Here is a 24,025-nt window from a genome sequence, read left to right on the forward strand (position 1 = left end):
GTTAATGCCACATAACCCAGACCAGACACTTGATAAGGCCATTCTAGCTTGTGGTGGGAGTGACGTTGGAGGGCAAGAGTGAGCTTCAAATCCATTAGCCCACCACCATCACCCTTTAGGTATTTAGGATACCTAAGCCAAAGCAACTGGCATATAAATATAGGGTATAGACAGAGACAGGGATGTATTTCTTCCTTTACATCTTCTCCACAGGACAGCCTGAATATTCTATGGGCCTTTGCTTATGACTTTTCACTTATTATGGGGAAAGTGCAATGGGGTCAAATTCCTTGTTTACATTATCCAATGTAACTAAAGTGTTGCTTCACCTGGAATTATTCTCATGCTATTCACCCTGCCAGATGTCATGGGAGGAAATGGCAGGGAGTACCTTCAGCGAACAATATCAGAACCAAACTGCTTTCTTAGAGCTAAGGAGATCATACATAGCAAGTCTGGTGTAGAGTAAATGAAGGGTCCATGGTGCCTCCCCTCAGGATTTCAAGTCCTGGGAATGTCATCCTTGACTGTCCCTATGCGGTGATGGCAGGCAATCAGGGGATCAGGGACTTCTCTCATGGTTCAGTGGCTGAGACTCCACGCTCCCAATGCAGGGGCGTGCATGCATGCGTGCTCAGTCATGTCCAACTCTGGGTGACCCTTGGACTGTAGCCCACCAGTCTCCTCTGTTCATGGGATTCTCCAGTCAAGGATACTGGAGTGGGTTGCCATTCCCTTCCCCTGAAGGGAGATCTTCTCGACCCAGGGATCAAACCTGAGTCTCCTGCATTGGCAAGCGGATTTTTTACCGAGTCATCTGGGAAGCCCTCAATGCAGGAGGCCCAGGTTCAATCCCTCGTCAGGGAACTAGAACCCATAGGCCACAACTAAAGATCCTGCGTGCCGCAACTAAGGCCCAAACAAACAAACAAAAATTAAATATATATTTATATAAAAAGGAAAACTACAAAGTCACATGTCCAAAAGGCCTGGGTAGAGGTGGGGAGAAGTGGGGCCAGAAACACCATACCACCTAATACCTTCAAATAAATTCTTCTTCTTAAACTAGTAAGAAAGGATTTGATTGTCCTCTGCTAAGACACCAGACTGATACAGCTATACTGCTTGATAAGCAAAGGTTAAAATGCACAAATGCAGCAAAACTCTACCAGAAAAAAACCTTGGAAAAATGAATCAATTTCCAATATAGTGATTAAGAATTCTATGACTGACCTAACCACCTTTGGCCTACTTCTACCCTCTCCTTTCTTATTTCTCTGTCATTACCCTGCTATTCCTCTCCTAACCCTTTGCTCTGGAGTCTAAAATAGCTGAATGATATATGTTAATACATGCATTGAAAGATCTCTGGAAAAATACCAGTAACAGTTAATAAGAGATGTATCTGAAAAGAATAAAAGGATATGGGGTGGAAAGTAATCTTAATTTTCACTGTGTGCTCTTTGATGGTTGATTTTTTTTTAAACCACAGTAGTTAATTATTCTTTGGGTTAGAAATTAAAGCAAAACTCTGACCCTAAAAAAGGAAAGAGAGACAAACAGTAAAACAAAGTCCACGTGTAACCATTGGTTTTAATCTTTTTTGTGTGCTTAAAAACTATAGGGCTGGCCATAGTTTGGTATAGAAATTCATGCTATTGGCCATAAATAAGATTGGGATTATTTCACTACAAATTCGTTACAATGAGTGCATACTAATATAAATAAATGACTGAATAAGTAAATGGGACAGAGGAGACCATTTTCCCACACAGAAGAATTCTACCTAATTTATATAGATACTCCACCCTCAAGGAGATGGAACATAATTCCCCACAACTTGAGCATGGACTGCACAGAGTGGCTTCCTTTCTACCATGTGATTCAGCAATCCCACTCCTGGGCATATATCCAGCAAAAAACTTAATTTGAAAAGTCACATGTACCCCAATATTTATTATATACTTACAAGAGCTAAGACATGGAAGCAACCTAAATGTCCATCAACAGATGAATAGATAAAGAAGATATGGTACACATATACAATGGAATACTGCTGCTACTGCTAAGTCACTTCAGTCGTGTCCGACTCTGTGCGACCCCATCCCTGGGATTCTCCAGGCAAGAACACTGGAGTGGGTTGCCATTTCCTTCTCCAATGCATAAAAGTGAAAAGTGAAAGTGAAGTCGCTCAGTCATGTCTGACTCTTCGCGACCCCATGGACTGCAGTCTACCAGGCTCCTCCGTCCATGGGATTTTCCAGGCAAGAGTACTGGAGTGGGGTGCCATTGCCTTGTCCGACAATGGAATACTACTCAGCCATAAAAAAGAATGAACTAATGCCATTTGTAGCAACATGGATGGACCTAGAGATTATCATACTAAGTAAAGTTGAATCAGAAAGAGAAAGACAAATATCATATGATGTTGTTTATATGTGGAATCTTAAAGGATACAAATGAACTTACTTACAAAAGCCAGAAATAAACTCAGACAGAGAAAACAAGCTTATGATTACCAAAGAGGAAAAGTGGAGGGAGAGGAATAAATTAAGAAGTTGAGATTACATATAGACACTTCTATATATAAAATGGATCACCAACAAGGACCTACTGTATAGCACTAAGAACTCTACTCAGTATCTTGTAATAACCTATAAGAGAAGAGAATATAAACATATATATATACATATAACTGAATCACTGTGCTATACACCTGAAACTAACTCAACATTGTAAATCAACTGTATTTCAATTAAAAATTTTTAAAACATAAAAAATAAAAAATTTTTTTAAAAGACTGAACTAAAAAAAAATAAAAAATAAAAGACTGAACTACCTCTGAGAGTGATTTTACTGGAGAGTTAGGAGGAGTGCTTGGCTCTGCTCAATATAACACACCACAGGGGAAAGGCCTTGAAGCAGAAGAGGTTCAGGGTGCCAAAGACCACTGTACACTGTTAGGGGGCAGTCACTAGAGAACTATTTGAAGGTGGACAACCCTGAATGGGGAAAATAGAGTGGAGAAGGGAGATGGATGAATCCCATGGTAAGACCAAGTCCTCTGAGGAGGAGGCAGGACTTTCACCAAGAAGCATGGAGGTCTGTCTGCAGGGCAATGAACAGGAAGTTCCTCTCAAAGAGAAGGCCTGTGAGATTCAAAGGGAACTGGTATGTATTGCACTCCCTACCTCCTCCCATGAAGGGTTATGTGTGAGCGCTAAGTCGCTTCAGAAGTGACCAACTCTTTACAACCCCATGGACTGTAGCTTACCAGACTCCTCTGACCATGGGATTCTCCAGACAAGGATACTGGAGTGGGTTGCCATGTCCTCCTCCAGGGGATCTTCCTGACCCAGGGATCACACTCAGGTCTCTTACATCTCTTGCACTGGCACCACCTGGGAAACCCCCTATGAAGGGTTGGAATTACTTAATAAATGCTTTCCTTGTGGACTATGGATTAGATAATATTGGGTATTCACTTTAAATCATTTCCTTCATCTGTTGTAATTTCCTTTGTTTTGCTTACAGCAAGGTTCTCAACTTAGGGTCCATGGTCCCCAAGGGTGTATGGATAGAATTTGGAAGGTCAATGAACTTGGATGAAAAAAAAAATTACATCCTTATATTCACTAATCTCAGAGACATTACTCTGTCAACAAAGGTCCGTTTAGTCAAGGCTATGGTTTTTCCAGTGGTCATGTATGGATGTGAGAGTTGGACTGTGAAGAAAGCTGAGCGCCAAAGAATTGATGCTTTTGAACTGTGGTGTTGGAGAAGACTCTTGAGAGTCCCTTGGACTGCAAGGAGATCCAACCAGTCCATCCTAAAGGAGGTCAGTCCTAGGTGTTCATTGGAAGGACTGATGTTGAGGCTGAAACTCCAATACTTTGACCACCTGATGCGAAGAGCTGACTCATCTGAAAAGACCCTGATGCTGGGAAAGATTGAGGGCAGGAGGAAAGGGGACAACAGAGGATGAAATGGTTGGATGGTATCACCGACTCAATGGACATGAGTTTGGGTGAATTCTGGGAGTTGGTGATGGACAGGGAGGCCTGGCGTGCTGTGGTTCATGGGGTTGCAAAGAGTCGGACACGACTGAGTGACTGAACTGAATTCACTAATCTCTAACCAAAATTTAGTATTTCCTTCAAATATGGATATAAGCAATAAACCACAATAGTTTCAGTACCTGTGTGGCTTTGTCACCAATAGAAATCACACATATTTCACACATCACATTATAGTTATTGCATATATTGTGAAATACATGGGCTCCAAAAATCACTTCAGGCGGTGACTGCAGCCATGAAAATAAAAGACGCTTGCTCCTTGAAAGGAAAGGTATGACAAACATAGACAGTGTATTAAAAAGCAGAGACATCACTTTGCCAACAAAGGTCCACATAGTCATACCTATGGTTTTTCCAGTAATCATGTATGGATGTGAGAGCTGGACCACAAAGAAAGCTTAGTGCCAAAGAACTGATGGTTTCAAATTGTGGTGCTGGAGACGACTCTTTAAGAGTCCCTTGGACATCAAGGAGATCAAACCAGTCAATCCTAAATGAAATCAATCCTGAATACTCATTGGAAGGACTGATGCTGAAGTTCCAATACTTTGGCCACCTGATGCAGAGAGTCAGCTAATTGGAAAAGACTGTGATGCTGGGAAAGATTGAAGGCAAAACAAGAACGGGGTGGCAGAGGATGAGATGGTTAGATAGCGTCACTGACTCAGCAAAATCTGGGAGACAGTGGAGGACAGAGGAGCCTGGTGTACTGCAGCTCATGGGGTCTCAAAGAGTCAGATGTGGCTTAGCAACTGAACAACAGTATATTGTGAAATATCCCTTTTGCTCATTACCACTTTAAAATTTGGGCGGTCAGTAGGCCCACAATTAGATCTTGCTGTGTAGTAAGTTAATAAAGAAGAACATTGCAAATTTTTGTAATATTCTGATCATTGTATTTCAATATAATTTGTTTCCTTTGTAATCCAATCTGTTTGATTTTATGTATTTAAACCACTATTCTGATAAAGAGACCATCACCTTTGTCAAAGGGTCCATGACACAAAAATGGGGTAAAGGTTATCAACCGTATGATACAACAAGGAGTAGGTTTAAAAATCAAGAGAGAAATGTCCTATTAATAGCCTCACCACTCCCCACCATTATACTAGCGCCCAATACAAACACACACCCCAAAGAGACAAGAGGACTGTAGGCCACAAATGCAGTGTTCAGACTAGCAATAAAATGACAGTGGGCATACAGCAGAGCAGAAAGCAGCAAGGAGCCTCAGGACATATAGGAACCACAGGCAAAGCAGATGACGAAACAGAGGATACAACAACTGTTCTTTTCTAAATATACTAAAGGACATAACCCTTAAGGGCCATGTGTGTAGTCACTCAGTCGTTTCTGATTCTTTGCAACCCTATGGACTACAGCCCTCCAGGCTCCTCTGTCCATGGGATTCTTCGGGCAAGAATACTGGAGGGGGTAGCCATTCCCTTCTCCACGGGATCTTTCCGAGATTCTTTACCATCTGAGCCACCCAGGGAAGCCCCTAAGGGCCATAAGGAAACTGAATATGGTGCCCTGCCACTCTAACTGGTCACAATACACTGGAAACAAAAAGGGAGGAAATGTATCACATGATGAAGAACACCAACTCAAAGTCATTAGCTCAGAGCAAGGGCTGGAATAGGCTTTCACCAAGACCACTCTCTGTTAGCACAGCATCTTTGTTGGTGGTAGTTCCATTTTTTTAAAAATTATTATATAATCTGATATATACAAAATCATCTATATCATTTATAAAGTATAAGGAATAATGATACACGAGTTTCAGTGAACCTATCACCGAATGCAAGACCTAGAACATTCTGAATGTCAGTGCATCTACTGTGTGTTCCTACCTCTCCCATCCCTGTCTCCCCATCAGAGGAAAGCACTAGCCTGAACTGGGATTTACCTTACTTTACAGTTTATCATGCATGTGGGATTCCTCCCAAGGTATTGCTTAGTATTGTTTTTGAGCTTTATAAAAATTATGCCCAACTGCGTGAAGTTTTTGGTAATGTAGTTTTTCATTCACTACTTTGTTTCTAATAGGCAGCTATGTTCTTGTATATAACAGTGGTGAATTCATTTTTATTCTATCGTAAAAATAACGAATAACAAAATTTTTAATTTATCTATTTTCCCATCAGTGAACAAATAATTTATTCCAGTACTTTTGTATTATCAGCTATGTTGCCAAGGACATGTCTAAGGAGATTTCCTGGTTCGCATGCAGAAGAATTTGAGAGGTTATACGGTCAAAGAATATATGCATGTTCAACTTCACAAGATAATGCCAAGGGGACTTCCCTGGTGGTCCAGTGGCTAAGACTCCCTGCTCCCAATGCAGGGAACCTGTGTTTGATCCCTGGTCAGGGAACTAGATCCCACGTGCTGCAACTAAGTGTTCTGGTGCTGCAACTAAAGATCTTCGTGCAACCAAATAACAAAATATTTTTTTAAAAAGTGCCAATTTTATTTTCCAAAATGATTTTACCAAATGTGCACTCCCCTCAACAAGGTACATAGAAGGGTGGAAAGGGGTGGGAGGTAGGAGAAAGGTTCAAGAGGGAGGGGACATATGTATACCTATGGCTGATTCATGTTGATGGATGGCAGAAACCAACACAACATTGTAAAGCAACTATCCTCCAATTAAAAATGAATTTTACAAATGTTTTTAAAAAACAAGGTATGTCAATTCCTATTGATCCATGTACATACCAATACTTGATGCTATCAGATTTCATAATGTATTGCCATCTTTGCACACTCAAGATAGTATACTGCTTCATCCTATTAGGGGCAGAGAAGTGTCTGCAAGTGCCAAAAGTTTTATCAGTACAACTAATTCAAAGTTATACAAGGTCTTAACCTAAGTTCTCCCTGAAATGCAGAGCCTGAGACAAGGGTTTGCAGGCAAGTAATTTATTTGGGGAATTGATTTCAGAAAATAGAATTAGGGAATTTAGGAAAGGGAGGCAGAAAAGAGCAAATCAATACAGGGGCATATTTTCAAGTTGGCCACAAACTGTAGGCAATGGGGACCTTCACCTTTCTTAGACTCTATGTGAATGTCTTAGAAGCTAACAAAACTAAAATGCAGTTCCAAATTATCTAGTCAAGGATGACAGAAAGAAGCCTTTATCTCTGGCTCCCAACCCATGTTAGTCAAGGATTGATTCACGGGCCTTAAATACCCTCACAGTCCATAATACCTATGTAAGTGTCAGGCAATTCCAACAGGCCTCTGTGTTGTAACATCAACGCAGTCCCAGGGTGGAAAGTGAACTATCCACTGTAAGGTTCAAGCAAAGTCCTATCTGGTTACACCCACATGAAATTGGTTGTAGGATCAATGGCTTGACTAAAAGGGAGGCTGAAAGGATGCACAGTGAGACACAAGATGTGCCCAATATATGCAGCTACTAAGCGGCAGGGATGGAACGCAAACACGTGTCTATCACAGTTCAAACAGTAGGCATTTGGCACAAAGTATGTCAACACTGTCCACTGCCTACCCAACAGCCTTCGCTACCTTTCTTCTCGGCTAGGACAACACTAATATGCCCAGGAAGCCAGCAAAGAGCTATGAAATGGAGCTGGCACAGTAGCAGCAGGGCTCCATCATGAGCCCAGATTCCTTGACTTTTCCATTCTCACCACATCAGTGCTAACATACATGCAACGCATCACTCCTGAGTCCAAGACGGCTCTAGCCTTCATGGCTGCATTCCAGGCTAGCAGCTGGAGGAAACAGGAAGTATGCAAAGGACCCTTCTACCAGCCAAGCCAGCTCTCTTTAGGCAGGCTTCCTTAGAAGCCCCCCCTCCAACACACACACACAAAAAGAAGTCCCCACACAACACAACAGTTCTCTGTGGCACTGCTCAGTCATAGGATCACACCTTGGTACAAGAGATGCTGGGTCACAGAGACCGTCAGTAGATGCATCGGCACCAGGAAGAAAACTGCATTGTCACTAAGGGAGAAGGCAAGAAAGGATACTGAATGGCAACTAGAGGTCGCTGCCAAAGGAGCCGTTTGATGTGGGGCAAGCTCTTAAATCTATACTGCAGTCTTCCTCTTTGTACATTGGAAGTAAAAGTACTACTTCACAAAGTTATTACGAGGACCAAATGAGATCATGTAAATGAAATTGCACAGTTGCTGGGATGCAGAAAATGATGAATAAACGCTAGCAGTGCGAGCTCGGATAACTGATCTTATCAGTGTCTCTGCATTTCTCAGGCTTGAAGGTGCTGGATGCTGACTCACTCCCATAATGCTCATAAGTGTTTAAAGTCAGAGTGGCTGCTTAGTAATTTACAGTGAGAAATGTAACTTTCACACAGACCAGACAGCCTGACCAGGTTATTCGCTCCCTGAAGGCAATGGACATGGAGAATCATAAGGTTGATTGCCAAGCATGAAATCAGGAGAAACAGAATTCATTATACAATTCAACTCTTTAACAGCATTAGGCTTGGACACTCTCTTGCATCCGTCTTTACAACTGAGTTTATCTAGCCTGGCAGGTCCGAAGATCAGGCTGGAAATATCACAGGTAACCTCTCCCCTGGACAGTGCCGGGAGGTTTACCAATTGCTGGCAAAACTCACCAAGAATGTGGAAACTGTGCGAAGACCCTGAGGGTAAACTCTAACACTTTTGGCATCAGCAAATTCATTCTGAATAGGAGGCCCTATAAACCTGGCATAATTTTGGAAAAGTCAGAAGTCAGGGAAAATGGGGCAGCATGAAACCTCTTTAGATTTATAGGATTAAAAGTTGAATCCATTTTTTTCTTTAAAATGGAAATACTTTACATGCTTCATACCAGAGATAAGAGAGAACATTAATAAAAATTAAAAATATAAATGCTACAAATTGAGCAAACTGAAAAATATAACAATGTGTATATATATACATGCATGTGCCCAGAATCTCACTTGTGACAATTTTTTATCTTCTAGGCTGTACATATACCTTCTCTTGACACAGTTTTGCTCTAAATAGGGTACAATAAAAAGTAGGAGAGCAATGTGGCATAAAGGAAAGAGTGTTAAACTTTGGCATCAAAGTTGCTTTTCAGTCTTGGCTTTACCTCTTGTAAGTAATGGGATCTGAGCAAGTTATTTAATGTCTCAAAACTTTTTCTCCTCTGTGATAGACTGCAAAAAAATAGCCCCTGTTCTTTATCCCTCTCTACATCCATTTCTTTGGTCATCACTTTGCAGGGTCCTCCCACTCTGACTCTGGGCCTAACCATTGGGCTTGCTTTGGCCAACAGGACAAGGTAAAGTGCGGGTATGCCAGTTATGCATCGAGGCCTCAAGAGACCTGTTTATTTCCATTTGTTCTTTCCTGCACCTCTGCCGGCTGCCCTGAGGACATGACCGGATAACCTGCCAGATCACAAACATGTGAAGCTGAGCCCAGGCACCAGTTACTCCACTCAAGGTTAGTCTAGGAATATTACTCAGTGATTTAAGAAAAAAAAAAAGAATCAAATAATGCCATCTGCAGCAACATGGATGGACCTAGAGATTATCATACTAAGTGAAATAAGCCAGACAGAAAAAGACGAATATCATACGGCACCACTTATATGTAGGACCTAAAAAAAAAAAATGATATAAATGAACTTATTCATAAAATAGAAAGACTCACAAAACACAAATGTATGGTCACCAAAGGAGAAAGGGGAGAGGGGAGGGATGAATTATGAGTTTGGGATTAAAATATACACACTACTATATATAAAATAGATAACCAACAAGGACCTACTGTACAGCACAAGGAACTATACCCAATATCTTGTAATAACCTATAATGGAAGAGAACATTAAAAAAAAGCGTGTGTGTGTGTGCATGTATATATCTGAAAAAACTGAAAGGGTTAGCCTACATCAGCCAATATCCAGATAAACCCAAGACATGTGAACAATCCCAGCCAAGATCAACAAAACAATCTAGTTAACCCCCAGCTGATCTAGACACACGAGCTTATAATATGCACACTGTCATATGCTACAGAGATTCTATGGTTGCTTGTTATGCAGCATTATTATGGCAGCAGATAACTGACACACACATATCTGATATATTAGAGGTTACAACAGCTAAATGAGATATCAAAGGTAGAGTGACCGATATACTAAATATATATATATATATAGCTATTTTGGGGGACAAGTTTCTACTTTAAAAAAACTACAACCACATTCTTGAAATTATACCCAGGTCACTAGCATAAGTTTTTGGATGTTTCTAAACCATTTAGTCTCACATTTGCAGACAGTCTCCTGTTTTACTCTCCCAACGAAGTAAAAACATCTGCAGACCATGAATTCTACTAATTGAACTTCCAAAGAGCAGGCAAACTATTTTTCCACCTCCAATCATTTTGGAGAGGGGGATATTGTTTGATGTAGCTCACCATTGGTCTCATGTAGAAATAAAAATGTAATTAAATTAGAATTTAAAATTAATGTGTTTTGAGAAATGTGCAATGCCTCCCTCCCCCTCGCCCCGGATTGTACAATCTCTAGAATAGTTAATCCTCCCAAGAAAAAATCACATATAAGAAGCCAGCAACTCATCTCATAAAATCATCTTTGAGCTCATATAAGGGCAAGCTACAATTTAGCTCTGTAATTAGAGAAGAAACATAGAGATAAACGGGCAGATGTATAGACTCCCTATTCATTCACCTCCATTTGCATAAGAGATTAAGAGAGACCTCAGTGTAGCATTTTCTCTCATTTCCTCATCCTTTGTCTTTTGAGCAGATAAAGTAATTAAGCCTGGCAAAACAAAAAATACAACACTATAAACTTCACAAACAATGATGTGTGTAATGAACTAGATTCACTCCATACCACAAAATCTCAAAATGTGAGAGAGACATGGTTCACAAAGCTCTTCTCAGTATCTGAACAATCCCCAAAATTAAAATGTGTATTTCTGCTAGGAGCCCCGGCTTCCTGTGTGTTTAATATAAAGTGTATACAGACGGATGGAACTTTAAATAACTGAAATTAAACATTTAAAAAATAAAAAAACAAGGGGTGGTCCCTAGACCAGCAGCACCATGAGTAGTAGTGGATACTGATGATTTAGGGCAAAGGATTTTCTTTGGGAGCCTTCTCTGTTCCTTACTGTGGAACATGTACTACAAAAAATGTTTGAGACGATCCTTAGCGCACACATGAAAGCTGAAATTGATGAAGGAAGAGAGCGCATATATCTCACTGCCAGCTTGGAGACTTGGGCTCTAACCCTTAGGCCCTAACCCTACAGAATCACAAATTCTGAAGCCAGGATCCAGCAATCTGTTTTTAAGAAGCTCTCCAGGTGATTGATTCCCATGCCTGCTCAAGCTTCAGAACTACCGATCTAGACAGCACGAAAGCTGCTTCCAGCATTATCTCGGGACTGGCAGCATTGGCATCACCTGGAGTTCGTGAGAACTTCAGACCCTCATGTCTCACCCAGAGTCAGTGAACTGGAATCTCAACTACAGAAAGATCTTCTGGTGAATTTTCTGCACAGTAACTTTTGTGTAGTGCCATACTAATACCTGTCCAGTGGTTCCTGTTCTGGGCTGAATTGTGCCCCCACACCCCCAACCCCACTCCATTTCACCAGTTGAAATCCTAAACCCGTAATACTTCAGAATCTGTGTGTGGAGACAGAGCTTTTTTTGAGACAGAGCTTTTATAAAGAGGTAATGAAATCAAAATGAGGGGTGGGCCCTAATCCAATATGACTGGTGTCCTTGTAAGAGGAGACTGGGACACAGATACATCAGAGGAAAGACATGCAAACAGTGAGAAGATGGCCATGTGCAAGGCAAGGAGAGAGGCCTAAATCAGAAGATGCCAGCCCTGCCAACACCTTGATGAACATCTAGCTCTCAGAATTGTGAGAAAATAAATTTGGTTTTTAAGTCATCTAGTCTGTGGTACTTCATTTTGGAAGCCGGGGCAACGGATGATAACAGTTCCCAAAGTTAGGTGCATACTGCAATCATCTAGGGGAGGTTTAAAAGTCCTGGCGCCTGCATCCCATTCCCAGAGGTTCCAATTTAGGAAGTCCAGGGATCAGCCGTTAAATCTGGACTTTTAAAAGCTCCCTGGGTGATTTTTAAAGTGCAAAACAGTTTGAGAACCACTGTTAGTCTTCTTTATTCGTTTGACTGGTGAGAAAGCTAAGGCATAGGATTGATTGTTACATTTCAATCTCTTGGAACTTTCTTAGCTGAGCTCCCATGAGTAGGTCCCCTCTGCAAATACATCAGGACTCCTACTGGAGAAGTCAAGAATCCAAGCTGGCAGTGAGATATATGCTCTCTCTTCCTTCATCAACTTCAGCTTTCATGTGTGTGCTAAGGATCATCTCAAACATTTTTTGTAGCACATGTTCCACAGTAAGGAACAGAGAAGGCTCCCAAAGAAAATCCATTGCCCCAAATCATCAGTATCTACTACTTCTCGTGTTCTTCTTGCCCCTAACAGCTAAGTTGCTCTCCAGACTCCTAGGATGCAAATTCGAGATGCTGAGTTTGTGTAACCCAGAATTTCGGGGCATAGGTGCCAAATCAGTAATTAGTTTTTTAAATTGCTAAACCCCTTTCCATTTGTCCGTGCGAGGTTGTGATGCTCCCAAACTCACAGCACAACTATCTACTTACTGAAGGTTTACTCTCTTTCAGAAGCTGGAGGATTTGACCCACATTTATAACAATGAAAAACCATACATGCCATATATATTATATATAGACATTTATTTTTCTACCGGCAGTCTCTAAAAGTTACCACTCCACAAAAATGATTTAGCACCCTTAAAATACCATGCCCGAGAGAGAAAATAATCCTATTCTGAATATGCTTTTGCTACACTGCTTAATATTTAATGTGGCAGTTGGACCAATCATTAATACCATCTCTGGCTGAAACAGAACCACTTTCTTTCATGACAGTTCAACAGACTTGCCAGCTAGCTCCCAAAATCTCTCTTCAAAGCCCCTCTCCCCGGACTCCTTCCCACAATGCAAGCTAAAAAGCCAGATATTTCCTGGCCTCCCCATGCCACAGTCCAATCTCATGGATTGATAGGTGGCCCAACTCTGACCAGTGAGATACAAGGGAGATTCTGTTGAGGAACTTTGGGGAAGTTATTTCTTCTCTGATAAGAGAAAGTTGCAGGAGGAAGTTATTCTACCGCTTTCTACCCCATTAACTGCATTTGAATGTGGGATGAGGATGTAATGCCTAGAGCTGTTACAGACATCTTGAAACCAGGAAAGTGAAAGTCGCTCAGTTGTGTCCAACTCTTTGCAACCCCATGGACTATACAGCCCATGGAATTCTCTAGGCCAGAATACTGGAGGGGGTAGCCTTCACCTTCTCCAGGGGATCTTCCCAACCCAGGGATCGAACCCAGGTCTCCCACATTGCAGGCGGATTCTTTACTAGCTGAACCACAAGGGAAGCCCAGGAAACCAGGAGGGTAAGGTATCAGTCCAATCCCCTGACACTGTTGGGCCACTGAGCCTACTCCAGTGATCACCTGCTGTCAGCTTTCTCTAATTTGTTAAAGCCGCTTTTAGTTGACTTTTCTGTTGCAGGGGGAAAAAAAAGGTCATAACTAATATATAGATGTTTTCCATATATGTCAAACCCTTATTTAGAATAAGTATAGTCTGAGAATCCACACTGAGAATCATTGAATTAGAAGGCTTATCTTATAGGAGTGAAGAAAAAGCATGCCCAGGAGATGTTCAAGGGATGCCAAACCCAATTTAAACTGCCAAATTCATGTATTCATTCATTCATTCAGACCCCCACCTAATTTAATAGGCTCCAAGGATATACAGATGACTAAGACATTACCCTGCCTTTCAAGAAATTTTACTATCTTGAGCAAGACTGGTGTGCAAACTAAGAGTCACAAGAGGCAGAGGAAAAGAGTCATGTTATCCAACAGGTAGAAAACCTGAGTCAGTTGGGGGGGGCGGCTCCCTGGGAAGAGCTTTGAAAAAAAGAAAAAAAGGATCATCACAGTTTCCATTTAACTCTAAAAAGTTACCCCTGGGAACTGACTAAACATCTCAGGTTTTATTCATTTTCTGGGGGGAGGAGGGTAAAGGTTCATCTCTATAATCACAGATTATAAACCAAATGATGATTCAGGAAAGCACAATTAATGATAGGCGACCCAATCAACTGCCAGAAAAGCTGCCCCCACCATCTTTCTCTCTCCCACAAAGCAGGAGAAAGACATGGGGTTTTTTTCTGGTGGGGGGGGGGGCTAGTGAGGAGACTTTCGACTTTCCGCCCATATCAGCAGGGTTGTTCGTCTAGAACAAAACTGTGCTGTGAATTTAGACCACCTGTTAACACTGCATTAAACCAAACAGTACTGATGATAAAGCAATCAGTCGACAAGATGAGCCACAAATGCAGGGCATTCTAGGAGGTTCTTTCCTTTGCTACTTTTAAGCACAAAAAAAAAGAGCAGCAACAATTAGTACCTATTTAATAGTCAGGGAAACACTTGAGCTTAATGGTCGAGAAAGGGGCATGCACCCTCCCCGCATCGATTTTTCTAAAAGCAGTTTGTGGGAGCACCTCCCCCCCCCCAACACCACACAGACTGGTAAAAGAAAAGTAAGAGGTAGCTTTGCATTGTTAAATCCTTCTAAGAGACAATGTTCATTGATTTTCTTGCAAGAGAAATAATACGTTTGGAAGCATCTCTGAAAATAGAGAAAATGAGACCCGCGGTAGCCTCCTAAAATTTTCCTGAAATACGATACATTCAAAATAAAATATTCAAGAAAGTCCTTCAGTGAATTGTTTCAACATGATCGTGGCATTCCCATTAATTGTGCCTCCGGAACATTTTGATTCAGTCAGCGGCGCCGAGATTGATATGCAGCAAACTGCAGTTACCTTACAGCTCCGGCAGGTCCTGGGCTGGCTCCAAGATCCCAACTCCGGCTACGGTAGAGCATCTGCCACCTCGCAGAGAAATGAGGAAACCGCCCTGGCAAGGGATTCCAGCCCAGCCTTCCAGCTTTCTCGTCACCCTTGTCCCCCAACCCCCCTCTCAAACGCGACCTCTGAGAATAACCCAGAAAGAAAGTGGGGGAGGAGGGACCCACACGAAACAAATCGAACATTCCTAGCCCCATAAACGCCGCATCCGGACATTTGAAGATACCCGGGAAATTAAATAGGGCCCCAGAGTTTGGCTTGTTTGGGGTCTGAGCGTGCATTTGATCTTTTCTGTTGCGTTTTTTCAAAATCGAACTTTCTGTCTCCAACGGAGAGAACCAGAGGTGGAAGCAAAGGCAGACCGAGGCACAGACTGGAAGACCGCCCCCCTCCTCCCCGCGAGCCACCCAAGCATCCAAAGACCAGAAACTTACCTGGCCGTCACCTAGACGGAAGAACGCTGGTCCCCCCTCAGGAGGGGCAGGTATTCAGGGTTGAGTCGCCGAAGCTGGAGATGAAATTAGACCCCAGGCGGGAGGCGAAGTCCCGCTCCGAGCCCCGGGGAGCCGAGTGACTCACGCGCTCGGTGCCCGCCTCTCGCGCCGCGCGCCCCTCGCGCCGCCCGCCCCCGGCAGGTACCGGGTCGGGGCGCTGGGGGGCGTCTCCGGCCGCCCTCAAGCTCAGCGCCGTCTGCCGGACTCCCCTAGGCGGCGGCGCCAGAGCCCATCCAGCGGGGGCCGTGCCTGCCACAGCTCGACCCTGAAGACGACCGTGCCGGACAAGGGCTGCCGTCGTGGGTCTCCCCTCTCCGCCGCCAGCCGGGGACCCGCTACCCATGGTCTACCCATCTGAGCTCCATCCACACACCTTCCACGTGCCATCTGGACACGCAACGCCAAGGCCCGCACCCCCTCCCCTCCGGGGAAGGCAGGACCAACCCGGCAAGACCCTGTTGCCCTGCCACCCTCGGTCTCCCCCTTGTGACCGGGGCACCAGAACCTACCCCTTCCAGAAGCGAGCACAGCTGGCTCCAAGATCCCAGGTGTATCCTTTCCTGTAGGTCTCCCCCGCCTTATTAAGGCTCGTTAGTAAGTCCCTTGCACAGTGAGGCAAAAAAAAAAAAAAAGAAAGGTCTGAGTTTGGATCAGAAAACCGTCCCTTGCAGGGCCATGCCAGGAGATGGGGTGGCTCCTGCCCTAAAAGCCCCAAACTCCCCCCAAGGGTTTTCACAAATCACTTTTTAAAAGTCAGGTGAGGGAAGGAGGTCGCAGGGTCTGTGATTAAATCCTGTGCAAGTCTCTGATTGGCAGCTGGTGAGGTAGCTGGGTAGTGTCAAAAGGGTTACCTTCATCAGTCCTGAGGCTCCAAGAGGCCTGGGGCTTTGTGCTCATTAAGTAGTTAACATCTTCCTTTTGGTGGGGGGTTTTCATATTTACAAAACAACTCAGGAAATTTACATCAAATACTATTACCTAGGCGCCTCTTTCAGAGAGGGGCTAAAGCACAGGATAGGAGAGAAGGCCCGTCTGGAGAAGGCCCCTTAGGGTCCTGATCAATTACTCCAGAGCAGCTCCTCCAACAACTCTTTCCACCTGTCAGCTGGATTTGGCAATGCCCAGACCCTCCCACAGGCTTCCCTGGTGGCTCAGAGGGTAAAGGTCTGCCTGCAGTGCAGGAGACCAGGGTTCCATCCCTGGGTCAGGAAGATCCCCCGGGAGAAGGGCATGGTTACGCACTCCAGTATTCTTGCCTGGAGAATTCCATGGACGGAGGAGCCTGGCGGGCTACAGTCCATAGGGTTGCAAAATAGTCGGACAAAACCTAGCAAGTAAACAACAACAAAAATCTTGCTCTACTGGGTGGAGAAGGGTGATGAGACCACAGTCCTGCCTCCACCATATCAAAACTGGGATGAACAACATGTAGAATAAAAATCCTGTTAGTCTTGACAAGCTTGAGAGAATCCAGAGTTCAGAGAGAAAGAGACAAGAATAGGGGGAGAGTGGCACATTTTCCCAGCTTGAGGACAGCATTTCAACTGTGGAAGGTTGCTGCCCATTCAGAAAAGTGTGTAATCTCCCCTAACACACACCCTTCTCATCATCCCCCCCTTTTTTTTATTTTAACCATCATGACAAACCTAGATCTCCCCTAGAGTGGGCAGAGACTATGACATTCATTTCAGTATTCCAATATCAAGCCTGACACCAGAATTTTCCTTCCCACTCCTGCCTTCCACCAACACCTCTCTACTTTTCCTCCTTTCACATCTATTTCCTTTTACTTTTCTTCCTTATCTATACTTACTTCCCTTAATAATATCCCTCAGCCTCTCTCTCTCTCTCTCCTCTCCAAGTTTATAAGGCACTGTTTCTTTTCTAACTTTATTTTTTCTCTTCTTCCAAAGTGTCCAATACTCTGCATTCTTCCTTACTGTATTCTTTTCAAGGTTCATCTCATGGAACTGTATTGTTTTAAGCTTAAGTCACTCAGTTCAGTCATGTCCGACTCTTTGTGACCCCGTGGTCTGCAGTGTGCCAGGCTTCCCTGTCACATTACCAACTCCCAGAGCTTGCTCAAACTCATGTCCAAAGAGTGGATGATGCCATCCAACCATCTCTTCCTCTGTCATCCTCTTCTCCTGCCTTCAATCTTTCCCAGCATCAGGATCTTTTCTAAGGTGTCAGGTCTTTGCATCAGGTGACCAAAGTATCAGAGCTTCAGCTTTAGCATCATGGATCAAAATTCTTTCCTGTCATAAGTCCTATATTCCCCTAGAGTGTGTATGTGTCTGTGTGTGTGTGTAAGGCAATGTCTCTTTTCATGCAAGATGATCAACTATAAGTATTACTAGAATCATATCATCATCCATTCATTCAACTCACATTTAATATACACCTACCATGTGCTTGGCATTATGTTAGGTCCTGGGCTTATAAAGATGAATAAGGCAAAGTCACTAAGATCAAGAATGCCATACACAATACACTGAAGAGTGGGGGAAGGGGAAGAGCAGACAATAAACAAACTCAGGCAGCAAAGCTGTAAGAGGGACGTGTACAATGTATTGTGGGATTGAGAAGGGAGTTTGCAGCCCTCGGTGGAGGAGGTGCAGTGGTCATGAATTATTTCATCAGAAGATAACAACTGAACTGAGACTTGAAGAAAGACTATGTATTTTCCAAGAAAATAATAATGGGAGAAATACACAGGAGTTGAACAATTTACTGTGGATTCTTAATTTGTGTCTTTCTCTTGCAATTGCATCATCATTTAGTCAGATAATGTCCAAGAGAGCTCCAGAGTAGAGAGAGTCCTAACTTCCTAAGAGTTCCAGCAAAGCTCCAGCGATTGGCTCTGCTTGGGTCATGTGTCTATTCCTGAGCCAATCACCATGGGCCAGGTAGGTGATGTGTTCTGATTGGCTATCCTGAATCATGTGCCCATTCCTGTCCATCTGTTTTGGAGGAGAATGTAATGGACAGATTAATAGCCTTACCTGATGAGGAAGGTACAGTTCCTAAAGAAAAAGATGCTAGGAAAGATGTGGACAAAAGTAACATGTCCACTACATGTATACAATCATTTCCCTGAAAAATCTCTCATTTTGCAAAAAGCACACTAAAAGTAACAAGACTTCTGGAAAAAAAATAGAGTTGGGGCAGATCACTCAAAATGTATGCAACCTTATTAGCAGAACATTAATAAAATAAAAAATGAATATCTCGGACGCAACAGTTTGATATGGCAAGAGGCTATCCCTAGAATATTAAATGTGCAATAAACCAACACAGCAGAAATTCTGACTTATTAGAGCTGAGACAGCACACAAGAAAGTGGAACTCAGACCTGAGCTTGTCATTAAGGTAAGCACAGGAGGAAGTGCAATCTACACGGTGCAAGAACCATAAGTAAGGCTTCCTTGGGGAGGAAGCCCCTTGGTACAGACTCTCACTTTTCATTTTCTTAAAATAAAGCTAAGAAGGCTTCTGACTGTGCAGCAGCCAAGTTGAGTCCTTTTTCCTTTCATGCTGAAGGTTATAATTATACTCCAGTACAATTTCCACATTATATTGATTTCATTCCCCTATTTGCAACTGCATATAAACAATTCTTATAGAAAATGTGTTTGACCGGAAGAGATGGTATATATTTATTTTCTATCAAATAGTTATCAAGCACCTGTGATCTAATCTGGTCTTGTGATTTTAAATTCCAATTATTTGCTAATGACTTTCAGATTTCTATCTCCCGCCCAGAATTTCTTCTGAATTCCAGACACTAATCCAACAACGTGCTTAATATCCTCACTTTGATGGCTAAATGGGCTTCCTAGGTGGCGCAGTGGTAAAGAACCCACCTACCAACACAGGAGATAGGAGAGACTCAGGTTCAATCCCTGGGTCTGGAAGATCCCCTGGAATAGGAAATGGCAACCCACTCCAGTATTCTTGACTGGAAAATCCCATGGACAGAAGAGCCTGGTGGGTCCATGGGGTCGCAAAAAGTCAGACACAATTAAGTGCACACGCATGGCATGACATGGATGGCTAAATAGGAATCTGCAACTTGCCTTGTATACAAAATCCAACCCTTGATATATTCATCAGATTTCTCCTTCTCAGGTCTTCCTCATCTTTTTGAATGGAAACTCCATCCATATTGACACTCAAGCTAAATATCCTTAGATCATTTTGATTTTTTCTCATACCTCACATCCAATTCATCAGCAAACCCTGCCTATTCTACCTTCAAGACACATCTAGAATCCAACCACTTCTTATTACCTACACTGCTACCATCTAGTCCAGCCACCATTATTTCTGCTGTGTTATTACAAACAGCCCAGCTAGTCTCCTTGCTTCTGCCCGTTGACCCCTCTAATCTATTCTCCCACAGTGGCTGGAATTATCCTTTAAGAATATAATTCTATGTTGACTGTATATACCCTTGATAGTATATACAAGAGTATTGATAGTGTATATATTATCAGTATGACATCACTGTAGATGTTGACCTTGGTCACCTGGCCAAGGAAGTATTCGGCAGGTTTCTCCACTTTAAAATTAATTTGGGGAGACTTCCCTGGAAGTCCAGTGGTTAAGACTCTGTGCTTCCACTGCAGGGGGCATAGGTTCAATCCCTGTCTTGGGAACTAAGATCCCATATACCACACAGCCAAAAACAAAACACAAAATGAAGTTACTGTTCTTCTTTCCCTTTTTATACCATACATTTTGGAAAAAAAATCACAGCCCACCCTTTAAGAGGGTGGGAAGTTATCTTACATGTCCTTAAATGTAAGGTGTCTGCAGTTTTTCTGAACATGAAATTTGTCTAGTCTCTACAATTTATTATTAATCCTTGATTTATTTTAAAAATTATAATTCTAAACATGTCATTCATCTATTCAAAATCCCCCATTGCCTGTCTCCCTCAGAGTAAAAACCATATTCTTACAATGGTCACTAAGTCCCAACATATTCTAGAGTTCGCCATCATTCTAAGCCTGTCGTCTCCCACTGTCTCCCTAGTTTCCTGCATTCTGTTCATACTGGCCTTCCTGCTCTTCCTTCCACATATAAAGCTGGTGCACTAACTGTTCCCTCTGCCCAGAACTCTCTTCCCCTAGATATCACCAGGGCTTGTCTCTTGACAACTTAAGGTTTCTCTTCAAAAGTCATCTATCCCTAGGACTTCCCTGTCAGTCCAGCAGGTGAGACTCTGCACTCCCAGTGCAAAGAGCATGGGTTTGATCCCTGGTCAGGGAACCAAGATCCCACATGCCATATGCAGGCAGCCTTAAAAAAAAAAAAGTCATCTATCCCTGAGGTCTTCCTTGACTACCAAATTTAAAATACTAACTCTTTCTCCTAACCCCAGTATCCCATCCCCCATTCCTGCTTTATTTCCCCCTATAGTTTTTACCCCATCTGACATACTAAATATGGTATTCACTTATTTCTTTATTTTCTGTCTCCCACTTGTACAATATAAATGCCATGAAAACATGCATTTCTGCTTTACTTAATGGATTATCCCTAGTGCCTAGAACAGAATCTGGCAGGTAGTAGGCAGTCAAGAAATACTGGAGTGCATATTTACCTGCTATATGCCAGGAATTGTTCCAGGCATTAGGAATATGACAGTAAATTTAAAAAGTTAAAACAGATTAAGCCTCCCTATCATATGTGTGTGACTCCCTAAATACTACCTTCTGAAAAGCAAGACCCGTTTTAGCATCATTCAGCCCATTCGACATGAACAAGCAAAGTTGTTATGCTTAAGAGAACAAATAATGAATATTATGCAATAAGGATCCCCCTACAGGCTTACTAATACTTGTAAATTAGAAAAAGTCTGTTTGCTATGTTGCTTGATTTTTTCTTTAAATCTGAAAAGTCCAATTAATCATTAAGTCTGCTTCCACTGAACCCTTTTTCACTGGTAGATGGTTCTATAACATCTTGGCATTAAACCATCACAAGCTGACTATAAATCTGTAAATCTGTTTTGTCATGGGAAGAATCCATTGTTATCAGTATCTGACATAAAATAAAGGGTCTGGAAAAAACAAATAAATAAAGGGTCTGAAGAGAAAAATTACAAGGAGGCCGTGCAATACTGAAATTAACATGATCAGAGTAACACACTAGTGTTACGGGGGCAGCACATAATTAAATGACAAATGAGACAGAGAGAATGGGTTGTAAGCTCAGAGGAGGAGTAATAATTTGTGGGTAGAGAAGCTGGATCTAAGAGTTGGGTATATTTGCATTTCTAGTGCATTGACTACAGCACCCCTGGAGTTGGGAAGTGTCATGTTATGATAACTTATAGGATTTGCTCTTCTTGTACCTTCTTTTATCTTCTGGTTCATCTCTAGGCTTTTGACATCAAGGGTGGCCAGGAAGGCAGGGACAGTTGGGCTGGTTCAGATGGCTTTTCCCTCTAAGTATCAGGAAATGTTTTCTTATGAAACCAAACACTAAAGCACCGAGTGGGGAGGTATTGATTTTGCCCACTTGAGTTTCATTATTCCTCTTGAGGGTCTTTCAGTCTTCCACTTATTCCCACTACCACTGTGGCCCCCAGAGGCTCAATGTTCCCTCATTAAAACTTTGACACGTGCTGTACATCTGAAACCAACAAGCTCTTGTAAACCAACTATAATTCAATTGAAAATTACATGAGATTTTAAAACATAGAAAATAAATACATGACTTTTAAAATAAAAATTGAAATGGGGTAGAACAGTTGTGACAATGTAAAATTTTAAGTGACATTTCTATAACACACAAAGAATAAAAAAAAGTATTGTAGAATGAACCAATGATCTCCATTAATAAAGAAAAAAAGCATTAATCTAATATTTATTTATGAAGATTTTCACACTTATCTTGATATTCCTCTTAGTAGCCCTAAATGATAAGGTAGTTATCATTATGCCCATTTTACTGATGAGAAAACTGAGGCTCAGAACATTTAAATGCTTTGTCCATGGGCACATAGCCAACTGTAGTTTGAGCTAGAGTTCAAACTAAGGCCTGCTCTTCCATAAGTTTGGTGCTTGTATCAACTGCTGCTGCTGCTAAGTCACTTCAGTCATGTCCGACCCTGTGCAACCCCGTAGACAGCAGCCCACCAGGCTCTCCTGTCCCTGGGATTCTCCAGGCAAGAACATTGGAGTGGGTTGCCATTTCCTTCTCCAATGCATGAAAGTGAAAAGTGAAAGTGAAGTTGCTCAGTCGTGTCCGACTCTTTGCGACCCCATGGACTGCAGCCCACCAGGCTCCTCCGTCCATGGGATTTTCCAGGCAAGAGTACTGGAGTGTGGTGCCATTGCCTTCTCCAGCTTGTATCAATTAGCCCTAGCCATAAACTGATGCTTCAAAAACCAGTGGCTTAAAACCAGAATCGTTTACTCTCAAGTATCAGTGAGTTAAATCAGAGTCAGCTAATTTAGGCTGAGCTTGCTTGGAGGTGACTCTGCTACATGGAGTCTGTTACCATGTGGGACTAGAAGGCTGGTGCCTGCATACTCTTCGTATGGTAATAGTAAGAGGGCAGACACAAGAGGAAACTTGCAAAGTCTCTTGCTAGGCTCAGAACTGGTGCAGCATCATTGCCACCTCACTCTGTTGGCCAAATAAAATCCTTTGGCTGAACTGAAGGTCAAGGGACAGAAGTACACCGAACCCAAGAAGGCACTGCAAAATTACATGACAATGGGCATCTATATAGGAAGGGATAAGAAACTGGAAATATCAATGTATTAAACACAGTGCTCCTCCCCAGGGTACCAGGCAACTTCTCTACACAGGTTTGTCATCTACATTCTAGCTAGCTACAGCTGAGGCAATGGATGTCTATTCTGTCTTCAAATTAGAACCAAAGGACATGTCCCTGCCTTGCCACCCATCGTGGCTCTCCCACTGCATTTCTGACAGTCTTGTCTGCGTTATTGATTCAAACGCTCATCTTACCCTTCCTGTGAGACCTACCTCCAAAACACAGGGGAATGGCCTCATCTAAGTTCACCCAGTGCACGTGTACAACACAGAAACCCCTACCACTCAGAAGAATCATAAAATTCATACTGGGATTCCCTGGTGGTCCAGTGGTTAAGACTCTGCCCTTCCGATGCAGTGGGCGTGGGTTCCATCCCTGGTTAGGGAACTAAGGTCCCACATGCCATGTAGTGCCACCAAAGGAAAAAAAATTTTAATAAATAAAATTCATACAATAAGATTCATATGCATCCATCAGGAATGGATAATTCTATGTATTTAAACTCTCCTAGCTGGACCCTTATTCTCTGGTGCCTAATTCTCTTTACTCATTCATCCAATTCATTTGGCGATAGTTTAATGAGTACATACTATGAGTCAGACATTGTGTGAGGTAATGCAGAGGTGAGCAGAGGAGCCGCAGGCCTTGCCT

The 24,025-nt window shown here is 42.5% G+C and overlaps 1 protein-coding gene across 1 annotated transcript in view; it reads right to left on the reverse strand.

Moving 5' to 3' along the window:
• Window positions 1-15,878, reverse strand: part of LOC122434566 (histone H2A-Bbd type 1-like) — a 108,617-nt gene extending 92,739 nt beyond the window's left edge. Inside the window, exons 1-2 of the mRNA XM_043458064.1 lie at window positions 15,517-15,878; window positions 15,038-15,106 (exon numbers count right to left, since the gene is read on the reverse strand). Of these exons, the coding sequence (XP_043313999.1) occupies window positions 15,038-15,099 (62 nt within the window). The 5' untranslated portion in view covers window positions 15,100-15,106; window positions 15,517-15,878. The remainder of the gene's footprint in view (window positions 1-15,037; window positions 15,107-15,516) is intronic.
• Between the last annotated feature and the right edge of the window lie 8,147 nt (window positions 15,879-24,025).

Source organism: Cervus canadensis, chromosome X, assembly GCF_019320065.1.
Source record: "Cervus canadensis isolate Bull #8, Minnesota chromosome X, ASM1932006v1, whole genome shotgun sequence".
In the NCBI taxonomy this organism is placed as follows: domain Eukaryota; kingdom Metazoa; phylum Chordata; class Mammalia; order Artiodactyla; family Cervidae; genus Cervus; species Cervus canadensis.